The following is a 21,137-nucleotide window of genomic DNA, read 5'->3' as shown; positions in this document are numbered from 1 at the left end:
CCATAGTGCACAGGTATAGACCAGACACCACCTGAAGGAGGAATTTCAGGTGCGGCCAAATCTGCACCATGCTTCACAAGATGTAAAGAAAAGAGCTCATAGTGAATCAGTTTCTGAATTTCAACAATACATTATGCTGATGTGATGGGAATAAGGAAAAACTGAGATTTAGCTCAAAAAACTAGGTTGTGCCGATTGGATAGGTGCATAAAGAAGTATAATGAGAACTGTTTGTACCAGATTTAAATTCCTCACTAATGAAAGCAACTGAAAATGAGGGTGAAAATATAGCAAACCCCTGAAAAAACGTTTCATTATAGAATGCTTGAGAAATTGATGCTAGATGTAGTTGTATTGTTGAAAAAGACAATTTGTTGTTCGAATAAAAAGTATAAATGACCTGTTCGTCATTAGACGAACTTCCGAACACATGCAGAAAAGTGCTCACTTTTCAATGGAAAGGACACAGAAGCCAGATTACTAAAATCAAAGACTGAAGGTATAGAAGATGGTCTTGATTTTGTATATTGAAAGCTGGGTCTTTCAACAATAAAAGTGGTGAATGAATAGCCATGTCATGCACTATCATGACTCATGAGTGCTTGGACTAGTGTGGTGTGAATGAATCCATTTGCATCTGTTGTAAAGTTTATACTATGAGATGCATTGGAAGAGATGCATACAGGTGGTCTTGATTCAAGTGGATTTGGTAAAGGTCGATTGTTACTTTGTTCTGAATTGTCACCTTGAGCAATATTTGAAATTATTGGTGATGTCTGAGAATACTAACAGAACAAAATTGTTAATTCCTACTCTTAGGATAGGACAGAGGAAAATATAGCCTTGATGGACCATGTGTGAGGTTGAAACAAATTCTTGCTCAGTAAATCAGGAAGAGACTCAGAGGGAGGCAATGAGGCTCAGAGGAAGACAAGATACTATGATATTGGAACTGAAGACAAGAAAAATGATTAAAATGCAAATTGGTTCCTTGCACAATAGTTAGAAGCTCAAACTTGTCTCCTTGTAAACAAGGTACAAGGCAATCTGATTATCCATCTGCATGAAATGATGGCAAAGTACTGCAGAAACAAACTACCCAGAGCTAGTTGAATGGGTCTCAGGTCTATAAGATTGATGCTGCTCTTTCATCATCTTATTAACAGGAACGTATTGCGCTAGATACACTCTCCAGTCTTGCCAGAAGCTGCTTTTGATAGTAATATGGAGGAGAAAAGTTAAAAGGGTGTTCCTATCGTAGTGATTAACTAAGGTGAAGAGTAGTTGATACCTTCCTTGTCAACAACTGATAGAGATGTGACCACAAATCCATTAGGTGCTAGTAAAACTGTTTTATGTGAAAAGTAGGCTAATGGAAAACATGGAGTGTTGTCACCATGTCATTGAATAATGGGAGAAAGACTGTGGTGTTCAGAATTTGATGGTTTAAATATGTAGCGTGAATGAGATGATCGTCTGCACTGTTAAGATAGTAATTGCTCCATAGGTAACAAAGTGATGATAGGAGCTGCCGTACACTCCAACTATTACAGTGAATGAAATGTTAGTTTCCAATAATGTGCAATCCATGAAATGCATCCCCCGATATTTGGTGTAGAATTAACCAAACATCGAAATACGAGAATAGTACTAGTTCACTCTGATGAAGATGGAGCACTGCTGTGGCTACATATATTATGAATACTCATAGTGCTGAAGTCAGATTGAATGGAATTACCAGCAGTGATAGTGACTAGTATCTAATATAAAGCAAAAGAAATGCTTTCAATGCTTGATGAATTGAAAAATGAGGAGAAATATCATGTAATCAGAGGCAAGAATGTTAGACTGTATTGCAAGAATGGAAGGATGGTAGGTAGTTTGAGTATTCGGAATTTTCATGTTGAGTTTTCGGAGATTGAAAAACGCACAGAAAACTCCCCTTTCCTCTTTGGTATGAGGAAATATGTGGAATGAAATGCAGTATTCCCTTGAATGGGATGCATTCTTTGCATTGCTTGTTCTGGTATGGTTTTTGACACCCACACATCTATAAGATGTACTTATTCTAATAGAATCATGAAAAACTAACAGCATTTGTGATTTAACTGGAAAGAAAGATTCCCTCTTACAGAGAGCAGTTTTCAATCTGTTGTAGATGGATACAATGCAAATGGTTGAATGTAGGATAGATGGCTGATTAATACTGCCAAAGAGGCTGCTCGAGCCATACTGTCATAGCTATCTTTATCTGAGCGAACCAAATGGTTCAAAATTGTGGCAAACCAACAGGAAGGAGGTTTAGATGCTTCTGGTAATTTTTCAATGGATTGGAGATTATGATCCAATCCATATGTTCATTCATCTAGTGGATAGATCGCAGGTGTTCAGTAGGCAAGTAATCTGAACAATCTTTAGTCAATTTATATATCGTCATCATTGATGTCATCACCAGAGCAGTAGTAGATAAACGTTGCATATTATGCCTTAAATACATTATGAACAAAGTATGTGGTATCTAGACTGCGGTTAGTCAGACTAATTGTGGCAGGTTATGTCCATATTGATTAAAAAAAAAATATTTTAGTAAACCATCTGCTGGCAGTGCTAGAGATTCACTATTAAGATTTAAATACTTTAGTACTGCATATTGAGTATCCTTCATATTTGATTGAGAGGCTAGGAAGTGGAAACAACCAGATCCTATATGGTAAAAATTTTAGAATAAGAGCGATCTGCTTGATGTTCCATTTGGTCTTTTCTAGTAGGAAAATCCACTGTGGGAGGTTTCTGACGCTGTGTCTTAGATCAAGAAGAAGTCTTAAGATATAAAAGGAGGAAATCTGTCAAAAGTCAAATGTTTAGGGGTCATAATAGCAGTCAGAAACAAATGTCATGCTCTTGAGCAGGGCCGGTGATAGACATGACGGGGCCCATAGCAGACGCTATGGAGTGTGCCCCAAAACTTGCCTGCAGGCCATCACACTTTCAACTTCAGGCAGGTTTGGGCCCCCCTGTAACATGGGGGCCCAGGGCAATTGCCCTGTTTGCCAACCCCTAACACCAGCCCTGCTCTTGAGACCCCAAAATAGAAATAAAGTAGTAAAAACTTTCCACAGGAAGTCACAGATTGTTTAGTCAAGTGAGTCTGTATTTCTAGTGGAAGTAAGCTTTCTTCTTAGAAGGAAACAGGAACCTTCCCTAATGATACTGGGAAGTTGAGAGATGACAGAACTTGAACTGCCAAATACCTAAGTCTGCTCAGGCTCTGAACTGGCTGCATTAAGTATTAGGTATTCCTTCATATTAGCGCTGCTGATGCTTCTGAATGAACTGAGTGAGCAGCTGAGTGGACAGCTAGGGTAAGTTTCCCTAGAGGAAGTTCGTTATAAAAAATAACCTCGGCGCCAACAGTCAAGCTAATGGATATTAAATATTTCCATGTTGGTCTCGGTGTCGAGAATGCAGTCAAGACCGACACCGGCACTGAGTAGGTAGGTGCGAAACTTGTAGAAGTAACGGAAGTACGTTGGAAAAACTACCTGGTTTATTTCCTCTCAATGTCTCTGCACCTCTATGCAGGAGTCATACGTATTAACTGCAAAAGACAAAGTAAGGGTATTTGCTCAATATTGGGAGTGTTCAATTACCCACAGGGCTGGCACCTTTGAAGAGAGCAATGCCTCAATGAAGTGCTACCCGTCACCATAAGCCAATTTAGAACCTCCCAGTGGCACTGCATGAGAGAGAGTGAGGTAAAATATACTCTAGATGCCACTGTAAATTGGAGCCTGAACTAGAGTCTTGGCATCGAATGTGGCAACTTACCTGAGCTCGAGTGCCAGCATTGTGGGCTTTGGCACAGTGTGTGGGCTTTGATGACTGGTCCTTGACACCCATGCACATCTGAGCCATACGTATCGACATCGAGAGATGGCATGGTACTGAATGTGCCCAGGATTCCAATGTAATCTTGGCACCAAGGTCTCCTCAGAAATACCAAGAATTTGTTCTCGGCATCAAGGAGGAATCTTTATAGGAGCCGACAGCAGGACTTGACCCTATAATGTGAGGTTCACAGGCAGGTGCTCTAACCATTAGGCCAGGATTAGACGTTCTGGCAAAAGATGGAATATTCAGTGGGCGGTGACACAGACCTGTTGACCTGCCATTACAGCATCAGTGAAGTCTCCAGCAAACTCTTTGCTGCTGCAAAAGTGACACCTGATTCCAGGCACTGAGGCAAGAGGGAGAGCAGGCACTGGAGAAACCTGATCCCTGGGTGCTGAGGCAAGGGGGAGAGCAGGTATTGTTTGGTCCATTAGAGTTGAAGTATTTGAAGGGGAAGTCTTCTGAGATATACTTCTGTATTCAGGCAATTTATTATACCGCACTGTTTGTCTAAACAACATAAGCAGATGGAGTGGAGGAGTGGCCTAGTGGTTAGAGTGGTGGACTTTGGTCCTGGGGAACTGGGTTTGATTCCCACTGCAGGCACAGGCAGCTCCTTCTGACTCTGGGCAAGTCACTTAACCTTCCATTGCCCCAGGTACAAATAAGTACCTAAGCCGCATCAAGCCTGCCATGAGTGGGAAAGCACAGGGTACAAATAAAAATTTTTTTTTAAAAAGCAGATGCTGTGAGAATCTGTAATTTATAATTACGATTAAAACCTGGCTTAGTTGTCAACATTGTAAATAAAAGATAATAAATTAATTCACTGAATAATTGAAAATAACTGACAGGATAGAGAAAAACGACTCAAGTCATTCTGTACCGCTGACAAAAAGAAACTAAGGTGAGAGGGCTGTGTGCAGTATATATAGAGCCTATCTGTGGCGGAAAGGCAGGGACATGCGCAGAGAGCTCTGAGTTTTCTGTGCTATAGAAAGGCCAGGTCAGTAACATCACCAGAAAGTCACTTCAGCTGTGTGGTTAGATGATCATTGTCCATGGAGAACCACGGTGACTGCAGTGAGTGTCTTTCTTCTATGTTTGTGCAGCGCTGCATACGCCTTGTAGCGCTATAGAAATGCTAAATAGTAGTAGTAGTAGTAGGATGGACAGTACATACCCCAGAACCACAGTGACTACCGTGAGGGAGGATGGACAGTACATGCTCTGAAATCATAACCACTGCAGCGAGGCAGGATGGAGTAGTATGGACTCCAAACTCATAGCCACTGCAGCAAAGAAGGATGGGAAGTATGTGCCCTTGAATCATGCAGGGAGAGCAGGAATCACAGTCACTGCAGTGAGGGAGATGGGGCAGTATGTGCTGTGAAATCATAACCACTGCAGTGAAGGAGGAAGGGGTAGCACCCCTGGAATCAGGATGTCTGCAGTAAAGAAGCAGATTAACACTGTAAACAATGAAAGATAAAGCCCAAATCGCCTATTCAGTCTGTCCCGGTGAGATTCCCCTACTGGGTTTGTGCCCCTTTCTTGTGAAGATCCAGAAAAAGGGATTACAAATCCCAAGTGGAAGAATCTCAACTGTCTTTTCTGCCATCATTTTCTATGTTACTATGATTATATAACCTGCAAGTGATTGTGGTTTGTAATTCAAAGACAATAATTTTCCAATTTTGCTTGTTCTATCGGCTAAGAGGACATCATGCTCGACTGAACATACACAGCTTAAACAAAATCAAACCTCAGCTGCCCAAGGGAGGCTCATAAACCTTCAACACATCAGTCATAAAATTAAGTCTCAGATTTACTAGATTTCCTAATTAAATCTGTTCCCTCCTACATTGTAAACAATATACAGAAGTGAATGATGTGAGCTCAGCAGCACTAAGCCAAAGTGCCTTCTTTCTTTACAGAACTAGATACATTATAAAGATAAGAGGAAGAACACCTCACCAGTTAAAAGCAGTTGTGATGCATGGATGTTTATTCACTATGAAGCAAATATGGGTGCAAATGTCTACCAAACAATCAAGCAATGAACAAGACAGGTGATGGTGGTTTGTTTTGTTGTTTGGAGTGTTTTTATTACCACTGCTGGGGGTTGTTCTGACTTGATGGGGGCCATTGGAGCCGACTCTGTGGGTGCTGTGGGTGCTTGAGCACCCCCAATATTGAGAAAATTCCTTGTATGTGTCCAGGGAGGGGTCATTTCCATTGGGCTTAGCACCCCCAATAATTTTGAAAAGTTGGCTCCTATGATGGGGGCTGATATTCAAAGTGAGTCATGCATTTGTTGACATATTGACAAATTGAGATTAGCTCACTTATCTGTATATTTTCAGCCCTTCTGTGGATATAATCTAAACCTCCCCCCACCCTTCTTCAAAACTGTACGGCAGCAACTAGCATGGCTTTGTAAAGGGGGGGGGGTAAGTAGCATAGTTATTAATGTTGTCTACTGTTAAGATGTGTTAATGTGTTATTTTATTGTTAATCTCAATTATTGGTAATTAGATCTCATTGTATACAATAGAACCTGTGCTAAAATAGCATGAGTTAGTGGTAAAATAACATGTCATAATGGTAGCCCACATTGATAGCTACACCCCTGTATGGCCATATATTCAGTATAACAAGGGTTGGGCTTTAGAGAGGAGTGAAGGCGGAGCTGGCAGTTATCCATTTAGCAGAGATATTCATCCAGTAAATGGATATGTTACCAATTTCATTTAGACCAGCTAAATAGCTGATGTTACAGTGCTTGGAAGAAACCTCTAGAGTTCTGGACCCTGATGCAGCAGCGAGGGATGTGCTTTATGCGAGACGCTGGGCATCTTTGGTCCTGGGAATTTGAGAAGCTGGCTGAGATGCATTATTAACTGTGTCTACTATGATGATAAGTCTGTGCTCTATATTTGAATTATGATTTTTGAATTATGAATATTGTTAGTATGATAGAGGGGAGGTTTTTGCCGATGATAAAGAGATGATCACTCTATAATTAGTGTAGCTCTGTAAGCTGAAATTGCTTGGAGCTCTTTGAGGCTTTTCCTTCCTATTAGAAGTTATTTTCACTTTCTTTTTGTAATGTGGGACATTTTTTTGTTATATTATTATTTTTTTACCACATCCCTTTTGGACACGTGTACTAAATAAAATAGGCATCAGCACTGTCGCCACTTCTCCGAGTATTCATCCTTAGATAATGCTGCCAAATCTATCTATCAAGCTAAGCGGTAGTGCTTCAATTTAAACTGTGGCCACCCTGGCTGCAAATTACATCACCTATATCCACTTGCCACAAGAATAACACCATATTTACCATCTAGTCTGAGGTTACTGAGGGTCACGTGAATAGAGAAATTCCCAGCTTCACACACCTGCAGTGGGAAACATCAAAAACATGATCAACAGTAATAGATTGAAATTCACCTCACTATCAGAAATCCCCGAGTGTCACAGTTTCTCATCACTTTTTGTCAGCTGTAGACTATGTGATGAGCACAGACAGTTTGGAACCAAGTCAAGTTTTGATCTGCACCCAGGAAAATACAAGGCAGCGTATAATAATCAGAAGGTCAAAAATATCGTAGCTACAATTACACAGCATTGACATGAAACTGCTTCTGTCCATAGCTATCTCTGACTTGCTGGAATATTTAATCTGTATGAATGCTGGAAGAAACAGTTAGTAACTATAATTATTCCTATTTATTTATATACAGACACACAATTCTATAACTAGGCGCCTGTGTTTACATGTCCCTTTCATGTGTGTATGTACAGAATATGTGCAATATGTTTTCCTGTATCCATGCCATAAACAATGTAATAAAAGCATTTCGAGTTAAAGAAAAAATTAAAAAGTAGAAAAGAATGCTAGCACTTTCGCAGGTTAAGTGTACACTGACCCATGAAAGTGCCAGCAGGACACCTAAGCCCTATTCTGTAATAGCCAGTGGCATAGCACCTAAATGCAAGGGGGCCAAACTCATGAACGAAACATAGGTGTGTCTCCCACTTATGCACATACTGTAAATTAAGTGCATCCTTGATGCACTTACAGCACCACAGTTATGCCAGGTCTATGGCTGGTGTAACTGCAGGCATGGAAATGTAAGGCTTGCAAAGGGACAGGAATGACCAGTAGGAAAAAGGAGATGATGATGCCCTTGTATAAGGCTCTGGTGAGACCTCATTTATAATCATATTAGCCCCCTCCTCAAGTCACTTCACTGACTTCCTATCCGTTTCCGCATACAGTTCAAACTCCTCTTATTGACCTATAAGTGCATTCACTCTGCAGCTCCTCAGTACCTCTCCACTCTCATCTCTCCCTCCATTCCTCCCCAGGAACTCCGTTCACTGGGTAAATTTCTCTTATCTGCACCAGGGGCATAGCCAGACTTCAGCGGGAGGGGGGTCCAGAACCCGAGGTGAGGGGGCACATTTAAACCCCCCGGGCACCGCCGACACCCCCTCCATTGCTGACCCCCCCCCCCCCCGCTGCTGCCACCATCAACTTTGACCCCCCCCCTGCTGATGACCCTCTCGACCCCCCTCCCACCGCCAACCTGCCACTGCCATCGCCTACCTTTGCTGGCGGGGGACCCCAACGTGCAGGACGTCAGACTCAGAAACAGAACGAAGCCTTGCGCCGGAAGAAGAGGACCTCGGCTGGCGGGGGTTGGGGTCCCCCACCAGCAAAGGTAGGCGACAGCAGGTTGGCGGCGGGAGGGGGGTCGAGAGGGTCGTCGGCAGGGGGGTCCAGGGCCAAATCTATGGGAACCCAGGCCCCCGTAGCCCCACGTAGCTACGCCACTGATCTGCACCCTTCTCCTCCACTGCTAACTCCAGACTCTGTTCCTTGTATCTTGCTGCACCATATGCCTGGAATAGACTTCCTGAGCTGGTACGTCAAGCTCCATCTCTGGCCGTCTTCAAATCTAAGCTAAAAGCCCACCTTTTTTGATGCTGCTTTTAACTCCTAACCCTTTTTCACTTGTTCAGAACCCTTATTTTATCATCCTCACTTTAATATTCCCTGATCTCTTGTTTGTCTGTCCTAATTAGATTGTAAGCTCTGTCGAGCAGGGACTGTCTCTTTATGCTCAAGTGTACAGTGCTGCGTACATCTAGTAGCACTTTAGAAATGATAAGTAGTAGTAGTAGTAATTCATAATATTGTATACAGTTCTGAAGACTGCACCTTCAAAAAGATATAAACAGGATGGAGTCGGTCCAGAGGGCAGCTACTAAAATGGTCATTGGTCTTCATTATAAAGCTTATGGGGGACAGACTTAAAGATCTCAATATGTATACTTTGGAAGAAAAGTGGGAGAGGGGAGATATGATAGAGACATTTAGTTATGCAGAGAAAAGTCTCTTTCAATTTTTTTTTGTTACATTTGTACCCCGCACTTTCCCACTCGCAGCAGGCTCAATGTGGCTTACAGGTACTTATTTGTACCTGGGGCAATGGAGGGTTAAGTGACTTGCCCGGAGTCAGAAGGAGCTGCCTGTGCCTGAAGTGGGAATCAAACTCAGTTCCCCAGAACCAAAGTCCAGCACTCTAACCACTAGGCCACTCCTCTGGAACAAGGGGGACATAGGATGAAGTTGAAAGGGGATAGAATCAAAAGTAATCTAAGGACATACTTCTTCATGGAAAGGGCAGTGACTTCATGGAACTTCCTCCTCATGGAGGTAATGGAGATGAAAACAGTATCTGAATTCAAGAAAGCTTGAGCCAGGTACATAGGATCTCTAAGGGAGTGAAAGAGAGAGTAGATGGCATGGATGGGCAGACTGGATAGACCATATGGTCTTTGCCTTCATTTTTCTACGTTTCTGTAGTGTAATTTGTAATAATAAAAAGGGGTCAACTCTTGACTGTGTTATATGGGGTCTACAGTGTACATATGTGTGTAATCACTGTGTGGATGGGCGTCTTACAGTATAATGAAGCCGACCTACCAGAAACATGATCAGCGAGAAGACAATCTGCTTTTGTCCATAAGCTACAAGACAGGAGAATACAAACATACAGTTTATCTTTTGCAAATCCAGGTATCGTATTAACACTGAAGAGTATTGCAGCCAAGTGCTGAAACTAGCCATGCACATGCTTGCCACATTACTTACAAGCTGGAGTATAGAGAGGATGATTGATATAATATGCCAGCCAAGCCGCAAGCCCACAGTAATAGAGGCAGTTCTGCAAAATAAATGCGCATCAATCTCATTCACCTCTCATGTCAATGGAGAGATATCTTTCCTGCATACACTATGAGAACGCATTGCGCTGCACAATAACTAACCCCCTTTACAGCAGATGTGCCGCTGCGTAATCTTTTTTTTTAACCTTTACTCCACTGGAAATGGCTGAATCAGTGAGGTCTAATTTTCCTGTTTGACAATTTCCAGTTAAATAAGCCCCGCCAAGGTGTGGGTGTATGGAAGGATTGAACCTGGACTTGGTTTGCTTTTTATTTATTTCTTAAATGCCGCAACACAGATTTCAGAGCTATTAGAATTTTTGGACTTTCCGTTTTATTTCCTCCTTTTTCTCCCTACATGTCTGTAAAGTTTCTTTGCTAGCCAAGGGTATGAAAGAGCCTTCAAAGGTCAGCCCTATGCAAGTGTCACTTGTGCACAAACTGGGGGGGGGGGATGCTGAATGGGGCTAAAGAAAGATCAAAGACCTCACCCCAAACATCTGAAGTAAACAAAGCTATGTATAGGTATGATAACAAAGAGATTTTAAAAACGGCAATTCTTTAATCTAGGTACCTGCATTTACATATCCCCTGCATGCATAAGTGCACAGAATCTAGCATTTATGTGCATAAGTGTACAGAAAAGTGCCAGCAGGGCGCCTAAGACCTATACTGTAACAGTGCACACGAATTCAGGGTGGCCCAAGGCAAGATGCTGAGGCAGGGCTGAGATGCAACTACCCCCCCCCCCCTCCCCCAGCCATTTACCTTCTTTCTTCATGTTCCAAAAGCCGGCGGCAGCAGCAATTCCAATAAGCTGCCCTGCCACCAGCACCGGCCTCTTCTCTACTGCAACCACCTCTGATGAAACAGGAAGTTACATCAGAGAGGCGGCCGCAGCAAAGAGAAGAGACGGGTGCCGGTGGCAGGACAACATATCGGAATCGCTGTTGCAGACGGCTTTTGGAACATGAAAAAAAGAAGGTAAATCTTGGGGAACGGGTTGGAGAAAGGAAGGGGGAGATGCCACTCCCTGAAGAGTGCCGCCCCTGCCTCAGGTCACCTAATGGTCAGGCTGCCCATGAGGGGTATATACATGGGCAGGCAGGGCTTCTACTTGTGCATGTAACTTATAGATTACTACAGCTTACACTGTCTCTGCTGCCTTTACGTAGCTGCAGTTTCACTAGGACTTCGGTTGGTGTAACCGCGAGCATGTAAATGTAAGTTGCACTGACACCAGGTTGCACTAGCATTTTATAATAGAATCTGAGTACCCAGATGCCGTTACAGAATAGGCCCCCATTGTGCATCCTTTTGATAGAGATGCCCAGTTCTAGAATTGTCCCCTAAGGGCCAGATTCTGTAAATGGCATCTAAAATCTAGATGCATCCAAAAAAAGTGATTAGCGCTATTCTATATAACGTGCCTAAAGTTAGGTGCAGAGTATAGAATAGCACATAGGGCCGGAGAATGAGCCTACACTTAGATGCAGACATTTACGCCACTGAAACCTAGTGTAAATACCTGTGCCAAAATGTAGGTGCCCCCAAATCCTATAACACACATGTAAATTTAAGTAATGCCAACACACCCACACTCATCCCACTGCCACACCCCCTTTTCAATGACACACATTAAAATTTATGTGCTCCTCTTTTTAGAATACATATATCACTCATTTATACTACAATATATAAAAGTTACATGGGAAGGGATCCTCAGGTGCCCTCCTTCCTCAGAACACATGAGCTGTCACTTCTTCAAAACTCCCACTCCCAGCATGAGAGTTCATTTACTCCAATCTACCCCTACTCAGACAAGTTCCTTTGCTCTTTCCAGCTTGTGGGCCTTCACCCTTCCTTTATCTCCCTCCACCTAGCCATGACATCAACATTTTGCTTTCCCCATCTTATTTGCTTAACCCCTGTTCAGCAGCTCTCAGTGCCAGCATTCTGTGAGTGAAGTGACTTGAAGCGAGGGCATGCCCATACTGCCCATTATAATTCCTCTTCCTCTCACATGCAAGTTAAAGAGAGCAGGAGGGGCCACTGTGGAAACTGTGAGCATACACTGGCTCACAGTCCCTTCTGACTGTCACAAAGTTCTAGAAGCTTTAGCACTGGATCACTCTGTCAGACAGGAACTGAGCACCTCATATGAAAAGATGAAATAAAAGAGCCTTTGTGTCAAGTAGAAGAATGGGGGAGGCGTGAAGGCACACAAGCTGAGGTGAGGGACAGATTTTGAGGCTGTAGGCAGCTGCCTGTGCAAGCTGTGGTTCACGTTGTTCTGGGATGTGACTGCGATGATACTGTCGTCTAGTAGCTTTTTCTGGGCAAGAGCAATCCTCAGTAACCCCCGCAGGTTCCTCAACCAAAATGCTGCTTCCAGTTCCGAAATGCCTGCTGGGACCTCCCCTGGCAGTCTTGTGAGGCTACCGTGGGAAACCCTGGCAGCCATTTTGGCTGAGGAACTTGTGGGGGCAAGAGCAACTGAGGATCACTCTTGATCAGAAGAAGCCACTAGACCACCAGGCCTTTAAAGTAAAGGTAGGTCCCAGGAATTCCTTTGGGTGCTGGGAGGGCAGAGGGGTTGGGGTTTGGTCGCTAGCTGGCCATCTTGCTTGGTGGGGAGGCGCAATGAGACAGCTGGTAGTCTGGGAGGACCTGGGAGGCACCATTTTCAGTTTTGATTCCAGTTCTGGCCCAAACTGAGCAGCTAATTTTGGCCATGGATTCAGTTTCAGCGAGAACCAATACCACTGGTTTCGGTCAGCCTCTATTAAGATGTATCCATAAGTGTTCAAGTAGGAATTCAAACATATGTAGAAAGCATACAGATTCTGCCTGTCAGACAGTTTAACAATGAACTCTATTGTGTCTTTTAGTGTTGAGTGTGAACTTTTGACTCGGTGAAAACTCATGCAGTTTCTAGAACCAGGGCTGATCCTTCTGCCTAGTAACAGAAGTACAGGTTGCAGCAGCTATTTTGAACAAGAAGCTGCCACAGGCAGGCAGGAACGAGTGGGCATTGCTCCTGCACTTAGGTTCCCATTAGATCACCAGGAATGTTCTTTATGTCTTTTGCTCCCATACCTTCTTGTACCTAATGCCTTTGACTCTAACACTATCATGTATTTCACCATCATGTAACCACAACAAAACAATGTATACTCTTTTCTATTCCCAATATTATGTATTTCACCATCTTGTACCCAAAACTTGCTGTAAATCCAAATGTACATTCTTTTCTATTTCCAATATCCACGATGAAATGTAAGCCACATTGAGCCTGCAAAAAGGTGGGATAATGTGGGATACAAATGTAATAATAATAATAATAATAATTTGTGCTGGGCCCAAGGGGGCCTACGGGGGGGTGAGCTCAGTTGGCTCTGCTTGCCCTCAGGGGTAGGGGTGGGACAGGGATCGGCATTACGGGGGAAGAAAGGAGCACTGGAAAGGTCATGTCAACAAACCAGAAGCTAACCAGGCACCAGCCAATATTCCCACTAGTGCCCACTTAGCTTTGCCACTAAAGTTAGGACAGCCTTTCTGCAGTTCTAACTTTAGCTGCTTACCTAACTGGTTGACAGTCTGAATCTGGCTGCTAACCGGTTAGCTCCGAGCTACTCTCATGCTCCAGGGCCACTGAGTGGGGAGGGCGGGGGCAAAATTCCCCAGGCCCAGCCTCCACGGGGGTCCTGCAGCATCAAGCTTCTTCTTGCTACCTGCTTCCAGGTCTGTCCTCCCCTGCTTCTGCATGCCGGCCAGGACCCAGATGATTATGTTAGCGCGATACTGCATTAATGCAATCATTCACGTCCAGGCCCTCCTTGGAGGCAAAAACAAAAAGGTGCAGGAGTGGCGGTGTGAGTGGGGGGGCACCTTGTGCGAGTGGGGGAGGGGGCGTCCGCAGCCCGTGTGTGAGAGGGTGGTTTGCGGCAATTCGGTTCTGTCCCGGGCCCGGCCATGTCTCTCGGCAGCCCTGTCATGCTCTGCCCATGATCTGCTCACAGATCACCCCAGCACTAACTGAACAGTGCAGAGGTGGTCTGTTGTGATATTCACCAGCATTGTCTGGCTAAGGGCCGCTGAAAATCAACACTTAGACAGAAGTGATTGACCTGGGCAGGAGCCTCTCCTCCCCCCTTAAATCACATTGAATATCAGGAGGTTTGTAGCGATTATTCAAAAGAGAAGTTCCTAGTATGCATGTAAAACCAACTACATACTGTTAGAGATTTTGTTTATAATGGAGTGTAATTTAATAAGAGAATGGCCTTCAAAGACACAAACCCCCCAGGGATGTCCTCTTTGCAAGTACAGTAAAACAGCACAGCGTTTAATTAACAAAGCAAACAGAAATGCAAGCAACATAAGACACGTGGAAAAAAGGAAGGAAGCAAGAACATATTTACCAGTACAGAAATCCAAATAGCTCAGAACAGGTCAGTACCAACTAAGAGTTGGCCCTCCGAGGCTTGTTAGAGAAGGCCAGGACAGCATGGTGACAAGCAGCTCTGGCTGCACCCTCAGCTCTCCTTTCTGCCCAGAAATATAATCGTGAATCATGATCGGCAAGCTGCAAATATAATCACTACATTTTCACATCTTACACTTCCATCTCGATAAACCACCGGAGTCATTGAGCGAAGGAGACTGGGACTGTATCATGAATTTATAATGTCAAGTCCATTCATTGCCACTCCCTTTCCCTGTGATCCAGTGTCTCAGCAGTGCTTCCATCTCCCAGCAGTCCTTCATTTCCAGAAAAGCTGTTTGTTCTCTCAAGACACACTCAGACTTCCAGTCCCTCCTTCAGTGGCTTCTGGCCTCCATGGAGGCATGGATCAAGGCATTCAGTTCATCATTTTAGCGTGATTAGCAGCAGTGTCGCTTTCTGAACTTTCCAACCTTCCTCGGTGCACATAGCTGCCCAAAGAAAACCATCTGACAGTGCTGCTCCTGCTACCTCAGACAAGAACTCGAGAGGGCGGATCCCCTATGTTTCCAATAGACCATGCAGTGCAAGAAACATAGGATGGCCAGGGGAGCACATGACATATCTTCAAGCAGCAGCTCAGAGGTAGACCCATCTCATTACCCAAGAAGTTCTCCTACATTTATGGTTTATTTTGCTCACATCTGCTCCTCTGCATTCAAAATTCTTCTATTCCAATTGGCATTCTCATTAGCCTTCTTGGCCATATTGAGACTTGGAGAATTGGTGGCAAAAGGAAAAATCAGAAACGCTGAGTCTGGACTCCAGCTGTTGGATGTCTTAATAACAGACACCACAATGTACTTGTGCATCAAGAAGTTTAAGACTGATCAAAGAGCAGGAGGTTAGACCATGCTTCTTAAGGCAATCCCTCAGCTTGATACCTGTCAGTGACCAACACAGTGAGATACCTTATGTACAACCACAAGTTAACAAGCAATTCCTCGTACATCATGACTCTACTCCTCTCATGCGTTGCCAATTTTTGCAGCAATACTCAAGCAAGGCTTGTTGGTACTTGATTGTGCAACTACCAATTACAGAACACACTCATTTTGTACTGGTGCAGCAACATCCACTGTGCAGGTGGGCCTGTTCCCTAGGACAGTCAAGAGAATTGGCTTTTGGAAGTCAAAGATATATATTAGGAACCAACCACTATCGCTTCTATCCCCAGGAAGTGCATAGCAGGACAGTGTGAATAAATCAAACACTCATTTACTAGGCAGCAAAGAGCAACAGTATGCCCCTTGGGACTGCTCCTGGGGCTGATCAAGAGCGACTTGAGCCTGACATGGTACAGAAAACTGGGCACGAGATGGCATCAGCTTGCCCCATTCCTACAAACACTGATAGAAAGTTCATCTCAATCAGGTCCAGTGATAACCCATCTCCTACGCAACAACTTGGGCAGTCTGATATGCAAGTACTTTATTGACAACACAAAACAAAATCATGTCTGGTTGGCCACCATTTTCCCAAATACCTTAGGTGGACATTATCCCAAGACTAAAGTGGGCAGACACCAAGTTCTGGAATAAGAGCCTTACAAAAGTCAAAGAGAAATCAGATGTGTTCAAAAGGTGAAGCACAAGTGGGCTTACCAAGTCATACCTGAACACTACTGGAAAGATTTAATCAATCTTTCTGACGTTGCCTTGGATTTGCTCCTGAACAATTTCTGGGACATCCTCAAACTGATAGCTGATATGAGTGTACAAAAGGAGAATAAACAATAAGATATACTTACCTTGCAACACTGGACCTTGGAGGCAGGGACTGTGAGCAGGGGACACAAAGTAAGTGGGATTACTCTGCCAAGAGCCAGAACTGGGGCTTTGAAGGCATTGAGAGGAAGGGCACTCTAGTTGACAGTAAAGGTAGAGTGCCCCATCAGGCACTCACAATGACAATGGCCAGCTAGGGGCACAGTAACCAACTGCTTTTTGTCACAAAGCTGGAGGCAGTAGGCGTGACTTATAGCCTAGCTTGGCAAGACACAGTAGGCCTATAGCATAACTCTGGCATATGTCTACCTGATGTTTACAATGCCAGACAAGAACTAAGTGATGATTCTGGCTTGAAATATTAGCTCTGATGCACCTAATGCTCCCCACCCCAAGCAATGTGTTTCAATAAAGACACTCCTGTGTCTTGAAGTGTATGACCTTAATGAAGTATTTGATGAGATTGGGGGTATTCTCACCAGTCTTTGTTAGGGTTGGTTCCTGTTACATTTTAGAGGGAGCAGGGTAACATGGCTAGGGCAGCCCCTTAACTCCTGGCTCAAATTCTCCTTCCTAGAATGAGTTAACTTGACATCTATGTTGTCAGTCTAAACCACTATCTACAGTCAGCTTTCATCAGGACCAATTTGGCCACCAGCATTGAGCTGCAAAGTTCCCTAGTTCCATGTCTGAAGTTTTTGGCTAATCCTGGATTTCTGATAACCCCATTCTGATGTATTAGGGGTCATGCAGAACCAAGTTTAATGGGTAGAATTATATACTTTGGGATGCAGGTTTGAAACCAGGATTGGCCAAAATATCTCGCTCCCGGAATGATGTTATTTGGTAGCTCTATGGTATTTTGCATTAGATATTATGTGAGGTCCCTCAGTTTCTTAGCTGGTTACCTCCTCCCCCCAGCCCATTATATTCCCATTATCTTTCATCCCATATAATACCCACTAAACGCTTTCTCTCCCCAAATACTTCCTGAGCCTCTGAACTCCTCTGCTTCTTTCCTCACTTTCTGCTTCCCATGGCTGCACAGCCACCAAATTCTTAACTTGGAAGACACATGCTGTCAAGCAGGTAGCAGTGGAAATGACCACCATTAGTAGAAATGAAGCTGGCGGCACGGGAAATTGAGCAGTGAAGAAAGAAAGGGTGGAAACTGAGGTAGAGAGGAGGAAGAGGATGTCTTTCGTTACTAGAAAAATAGATGACTAGGCTGGATGAGGTAAACATTAACATGCTGGGAAGAAGACATAATCAACTGCCAGGTATTTGTGACCTGGATTGGCCACTGTTGGAAACAGGATACTGGGCTCGATGGACCTTTGGTCTTTCCCAGTATGGCAATACTTATGTACTTATAACTGGACTGAGGAAAAAGGGGAGCAACTGGGATAAGCAAGGAGGAAGATGACGACGTGGGTGATGAGAAAAAGCAGCATGTGGCTGAGCAAGGAGGTGGTCAACAGCTGCCATGGAAAAAGAGGATGAAGTTAGCAGCTAGGACAACAGCAGCAAGTGGACAGGGTGAGGAGGTATGGAAGAGTCAGTTCAAGAATTAAGAAGGAAGAAAGGCAAGATGGTTATGAAGTGAAGATGGGTAGAACTGTAAGAGTAAGATGGGGAAAAGAGACTGAAGGAAGAGAAAGATAAGATTTTAAAGCAGGAGGGGAAAGAGCAAAGAACAAATTAGGGGTTGGAACCAGGTAGAATATAATGAGGCATCTTTGAAGGGAGAAAATCAGGTTGTAGTTAGAGAAAATGAGGAATAACAAAAGAAAGTACTGAAAAGTTTGTTATTGTTCATTGTTTTAAATTTGATTACCTACCTGTTCACATCAAGTGCACAAGATGGAATATAATTAAATAAATATATCAAAATGCAAGAAAGCAACATAAAAACAAGTACTACAGATGTATAAAAATATTTAAAGCAAAACAAGAACTTAGTAGAAAATAAAAGAATGAAGAGAGAGCTAACCAAATCTATATATATAAAACTCACCCTCAACGTTCTGAAGACAGTGACGTCAGTGAAGCCAAGCCCTGACTTCCTTCAAAAAGGTTCGAAGGTTCATGGTGGTGAAGCCACCGAAATCACTCCGGGCCCCGCCCTCGAGGGTGGAGCAATGGCAGAACAATGAAGGGGTTGGCAGGGAGGCGGGGGTGGGGGTGGGAAATCGCTCCGGGCCCCGCCCTAGCATCAAACGTCATGACGTTGAGGGCGGAGCAATGCCAGAACAACGAACGGGTTGGCAGGCAGGCAGGCAGGGAGGGGGGTGTTGCCGACGAAAACCTTGATGGCTCAGCAACGAAGGGGTTGACAGGGAGGGAGGCGTTGTGAAATCGCTCCGGGCCCCGCCCTCACGCCAAACGTCATGACGTTGAGGGCGGAGCAATGGCACAACAATGAAGGGGTTGGGTTGGGTTGGGTTGGGCAGGGAGGGGGGGCGGGTGTTGGCGACGAAAACCTTGCTAGTGCCCGTTTCATTTGCTCAGAAACGGGCCTCTTTTACTAGTATGTACATAAAGATCAAAACACTGCAGACTAAGATTTGAGTAAAAAAAAAAGAAAAAGAAAATGAAATGTCCAACAGTTCTATGAAAAGGTATCACAACTTAACTCCACACAATCTCATGGACCTATACTCCATAAGGTAATATGACCTGCAACTTCCTTGTTGACCTTTATTTCTATATATAAGAAGACTAACCTGGCAACTAAATAATGTTCTGCATATTAAGGGGTCCTTTTACCAAGCTGTGGTAAAAAGAACCCTGAGGTAGCAGCGGGGGCCGTTTTTACCACAGTGGGTAAAAAGGCTCCCCCAAAAATGGCCATGTGGTAAGATTACTCTTACCTCATGGCCATGCAGCGGGGAGCACTTACCGCCACCCATCGAGGTGGCAGTAAGGGCTCATAAGATAAGCTGTCAGTAAAAATTGACAAAATATTTTCCGGGATGCCGGAAATGGCGCGGGCTCAAGTCAGATCTACCGGGCCGGCGGGAGTTCAGGGTTTCCACACAGTAACCCTTTCGTAAAAGGGCCTCTAAGTAATGTAAATAGTGCCTGTAAATATTTACCCTGTTAATCGGTGGAATTTGATTATTCCTTTTTCATAGGCGTTCATTGAAACAGCCTTGGAATCCTGTGGAAGGATGTGTAGAGCACATTTCTATATGGAACATTTGAATTGAGTGACTTGGATGAAAATCACCATTAAGATAAGTGCTCGTTATATTGATTGACTTTTGCATAACATATATATATATTTGGAACACTTATATGTGATGATAGATAACAGTAGCTTGCTTTTTGTGAAAATTGCACAATTGGGCCACGTTTTGTTTTCTGAGCACATCACATTTATATATTTTTTATATATCTCATGTTTGTTTTTTATAACCTTTGATATTAATGAATAAAAAAACTTTTTTGACCCAGTAAAATATTATTGGCTATGATTAAACTTGCAAAAAAATGGTGTCCTGTTTACCCACCATTATTGGGACATTTAGAGGGGCATAATCAAAAGGGACGCCCAAGTTTTCCTGGGGACGTCCTCGCAGGACAGCTCCAGCAGGGGCAGGGAAACCCGTATTATCAAAACAAGATGGGCGTCCATCTTTCGTTTCGATAATACAATCGGGGATGCCCAAATCAGCAAATTTAGGTCAACCTTAGAGATAGTCGTCCCCAGGACTTGGTCGTTTCTGAATCTCGGCGATAATGGAAAGCAAGGATGCCCAACTCAGAAGCGACCAAATCCAAGCCATTTGGTCGTGGGAGGAGCCAGCATTCATAGTGCACTGGTCCCCGACATGCCAGGACACCAACTGGGCACCCTAGGGGGCATTGCAGTGGGCTTCACAAATTGCTCCCAGTTACATAGCACCCTTACCTTCAGCCAGATGCACTAATTGAATGGAAAAAGCCCTTCCCTTACCGATCCCTTAGCGATTCGGAAAGGAACGGGCATGCATGAAGGAAATCGAATGCAAATGAGCTGCTCACTGTAGCTCATTTGCACACGATTTCGTACCTAAGGAGGGGAAGCCAGTGCAGAGCAGCCATGCATAACACTTGGCTGTGCATGCCAAAGACGGCTTCATACATGCAGACAAGCTGCGTGTATAATAGCTGTCTACAACCTTAGAAAAACACAAGTCCAGGTGAAAACATCCAAGTGCTCATCAGGGATGTCTTTTTTTTTTTTTAAGAGTATCCAAAATGTGGATGTTTCTGTGAGAAGGACATCCATGCCTTTGCTATGCCTCTGACACCCCCTTTATTTATTTATTTGAATCACAAGTACCAGCAGTGGGATTTGAACCAGCCACTGCTGGATTGCAAGACCAGTGCTCTAACCACTAGGCCACTCCTTCACTCCACTCCCTTGAAATTTGGCCGTCCCTGGGGGGGGGGGGGCAGTTCAGGACATCCAAAATGTTTGAAAAAAGGACGTCCATGCCTTCGCTATACCTCCGCTGACACACACACACCTCCCCTCCCAGGGACCTGCATACTGCTGCGATGGACCTGAGTATGACATTTCAGGCTGGCAAAAAAAGTTTTTAAAGTTGTTTTTTGAGGGTGGGAGGGGTTAGTGACCACTGGGGGAGTCAGGGGAGGTCATTCCTGATTCCCTCCGGTGGTCAACTGGTCAGTTCGGGCACCTTTTTGAGGCTTGGTCGTAACAAAAAATGGACCAAGTAAAGTCGGCCAAGTGCTCGTCATGGACGCCCTTCTTTTTT

The 21,137-nt window shown here is 44.0% G+C and overlaps 1 protein-coding gene across 1 annotated transcript in view; it reads right to left on the bottom strand.

Moving 5' to 3' along the window:
* Positions 1 to 21,137, bottom strand: part of LOC115472318 (very-long-chain enoyl-CoA reductase-like) — an 82,918-nt gene that overhangs the window by 9,549 nt on the left and 52,232 nt on the right. The window contains exons 8-10 of the mRNA XM_030206550.1: positions 10,061 to 10,133; positions 9,893 to 9,936; positions 7,238 to 7,295 (exon numbers count right to left, since the gene is read on the bottom strand). Of these exons, the coding sequence (XP_030062410.1) occupies positions 7,238 to 7,295; positions 9,893 to 9,936; positions 10,061 to 10,133 (175 nt within the window). The remainder of the gene's footprint in view (positions 1 to 7,237; positions 7,296 to 9,892; positions 9,937 to 10,060; positions 10,134 to 21,137) is intronic.

The sequence above is a fragment of the Microcaecilia unicolor genome, chromosome 6 (assembly GCF_901765095.1).
Source record: "Microcaecilia unicolor chromosome 6, aMicUni1.1, whole genome shotgun sequence".
NCBI classification, from domain to species: Eukaryota; Metazoa; Chordata; class Amphibia; order Gymnophiona; family Siphonopidae; genus Microcaecilia; species Microcaecilia unicolor.
Note: the sequence above shows the minus strand (reverse complement) of the source record. Positions and strands in the feature narration are given on the sequence as shown.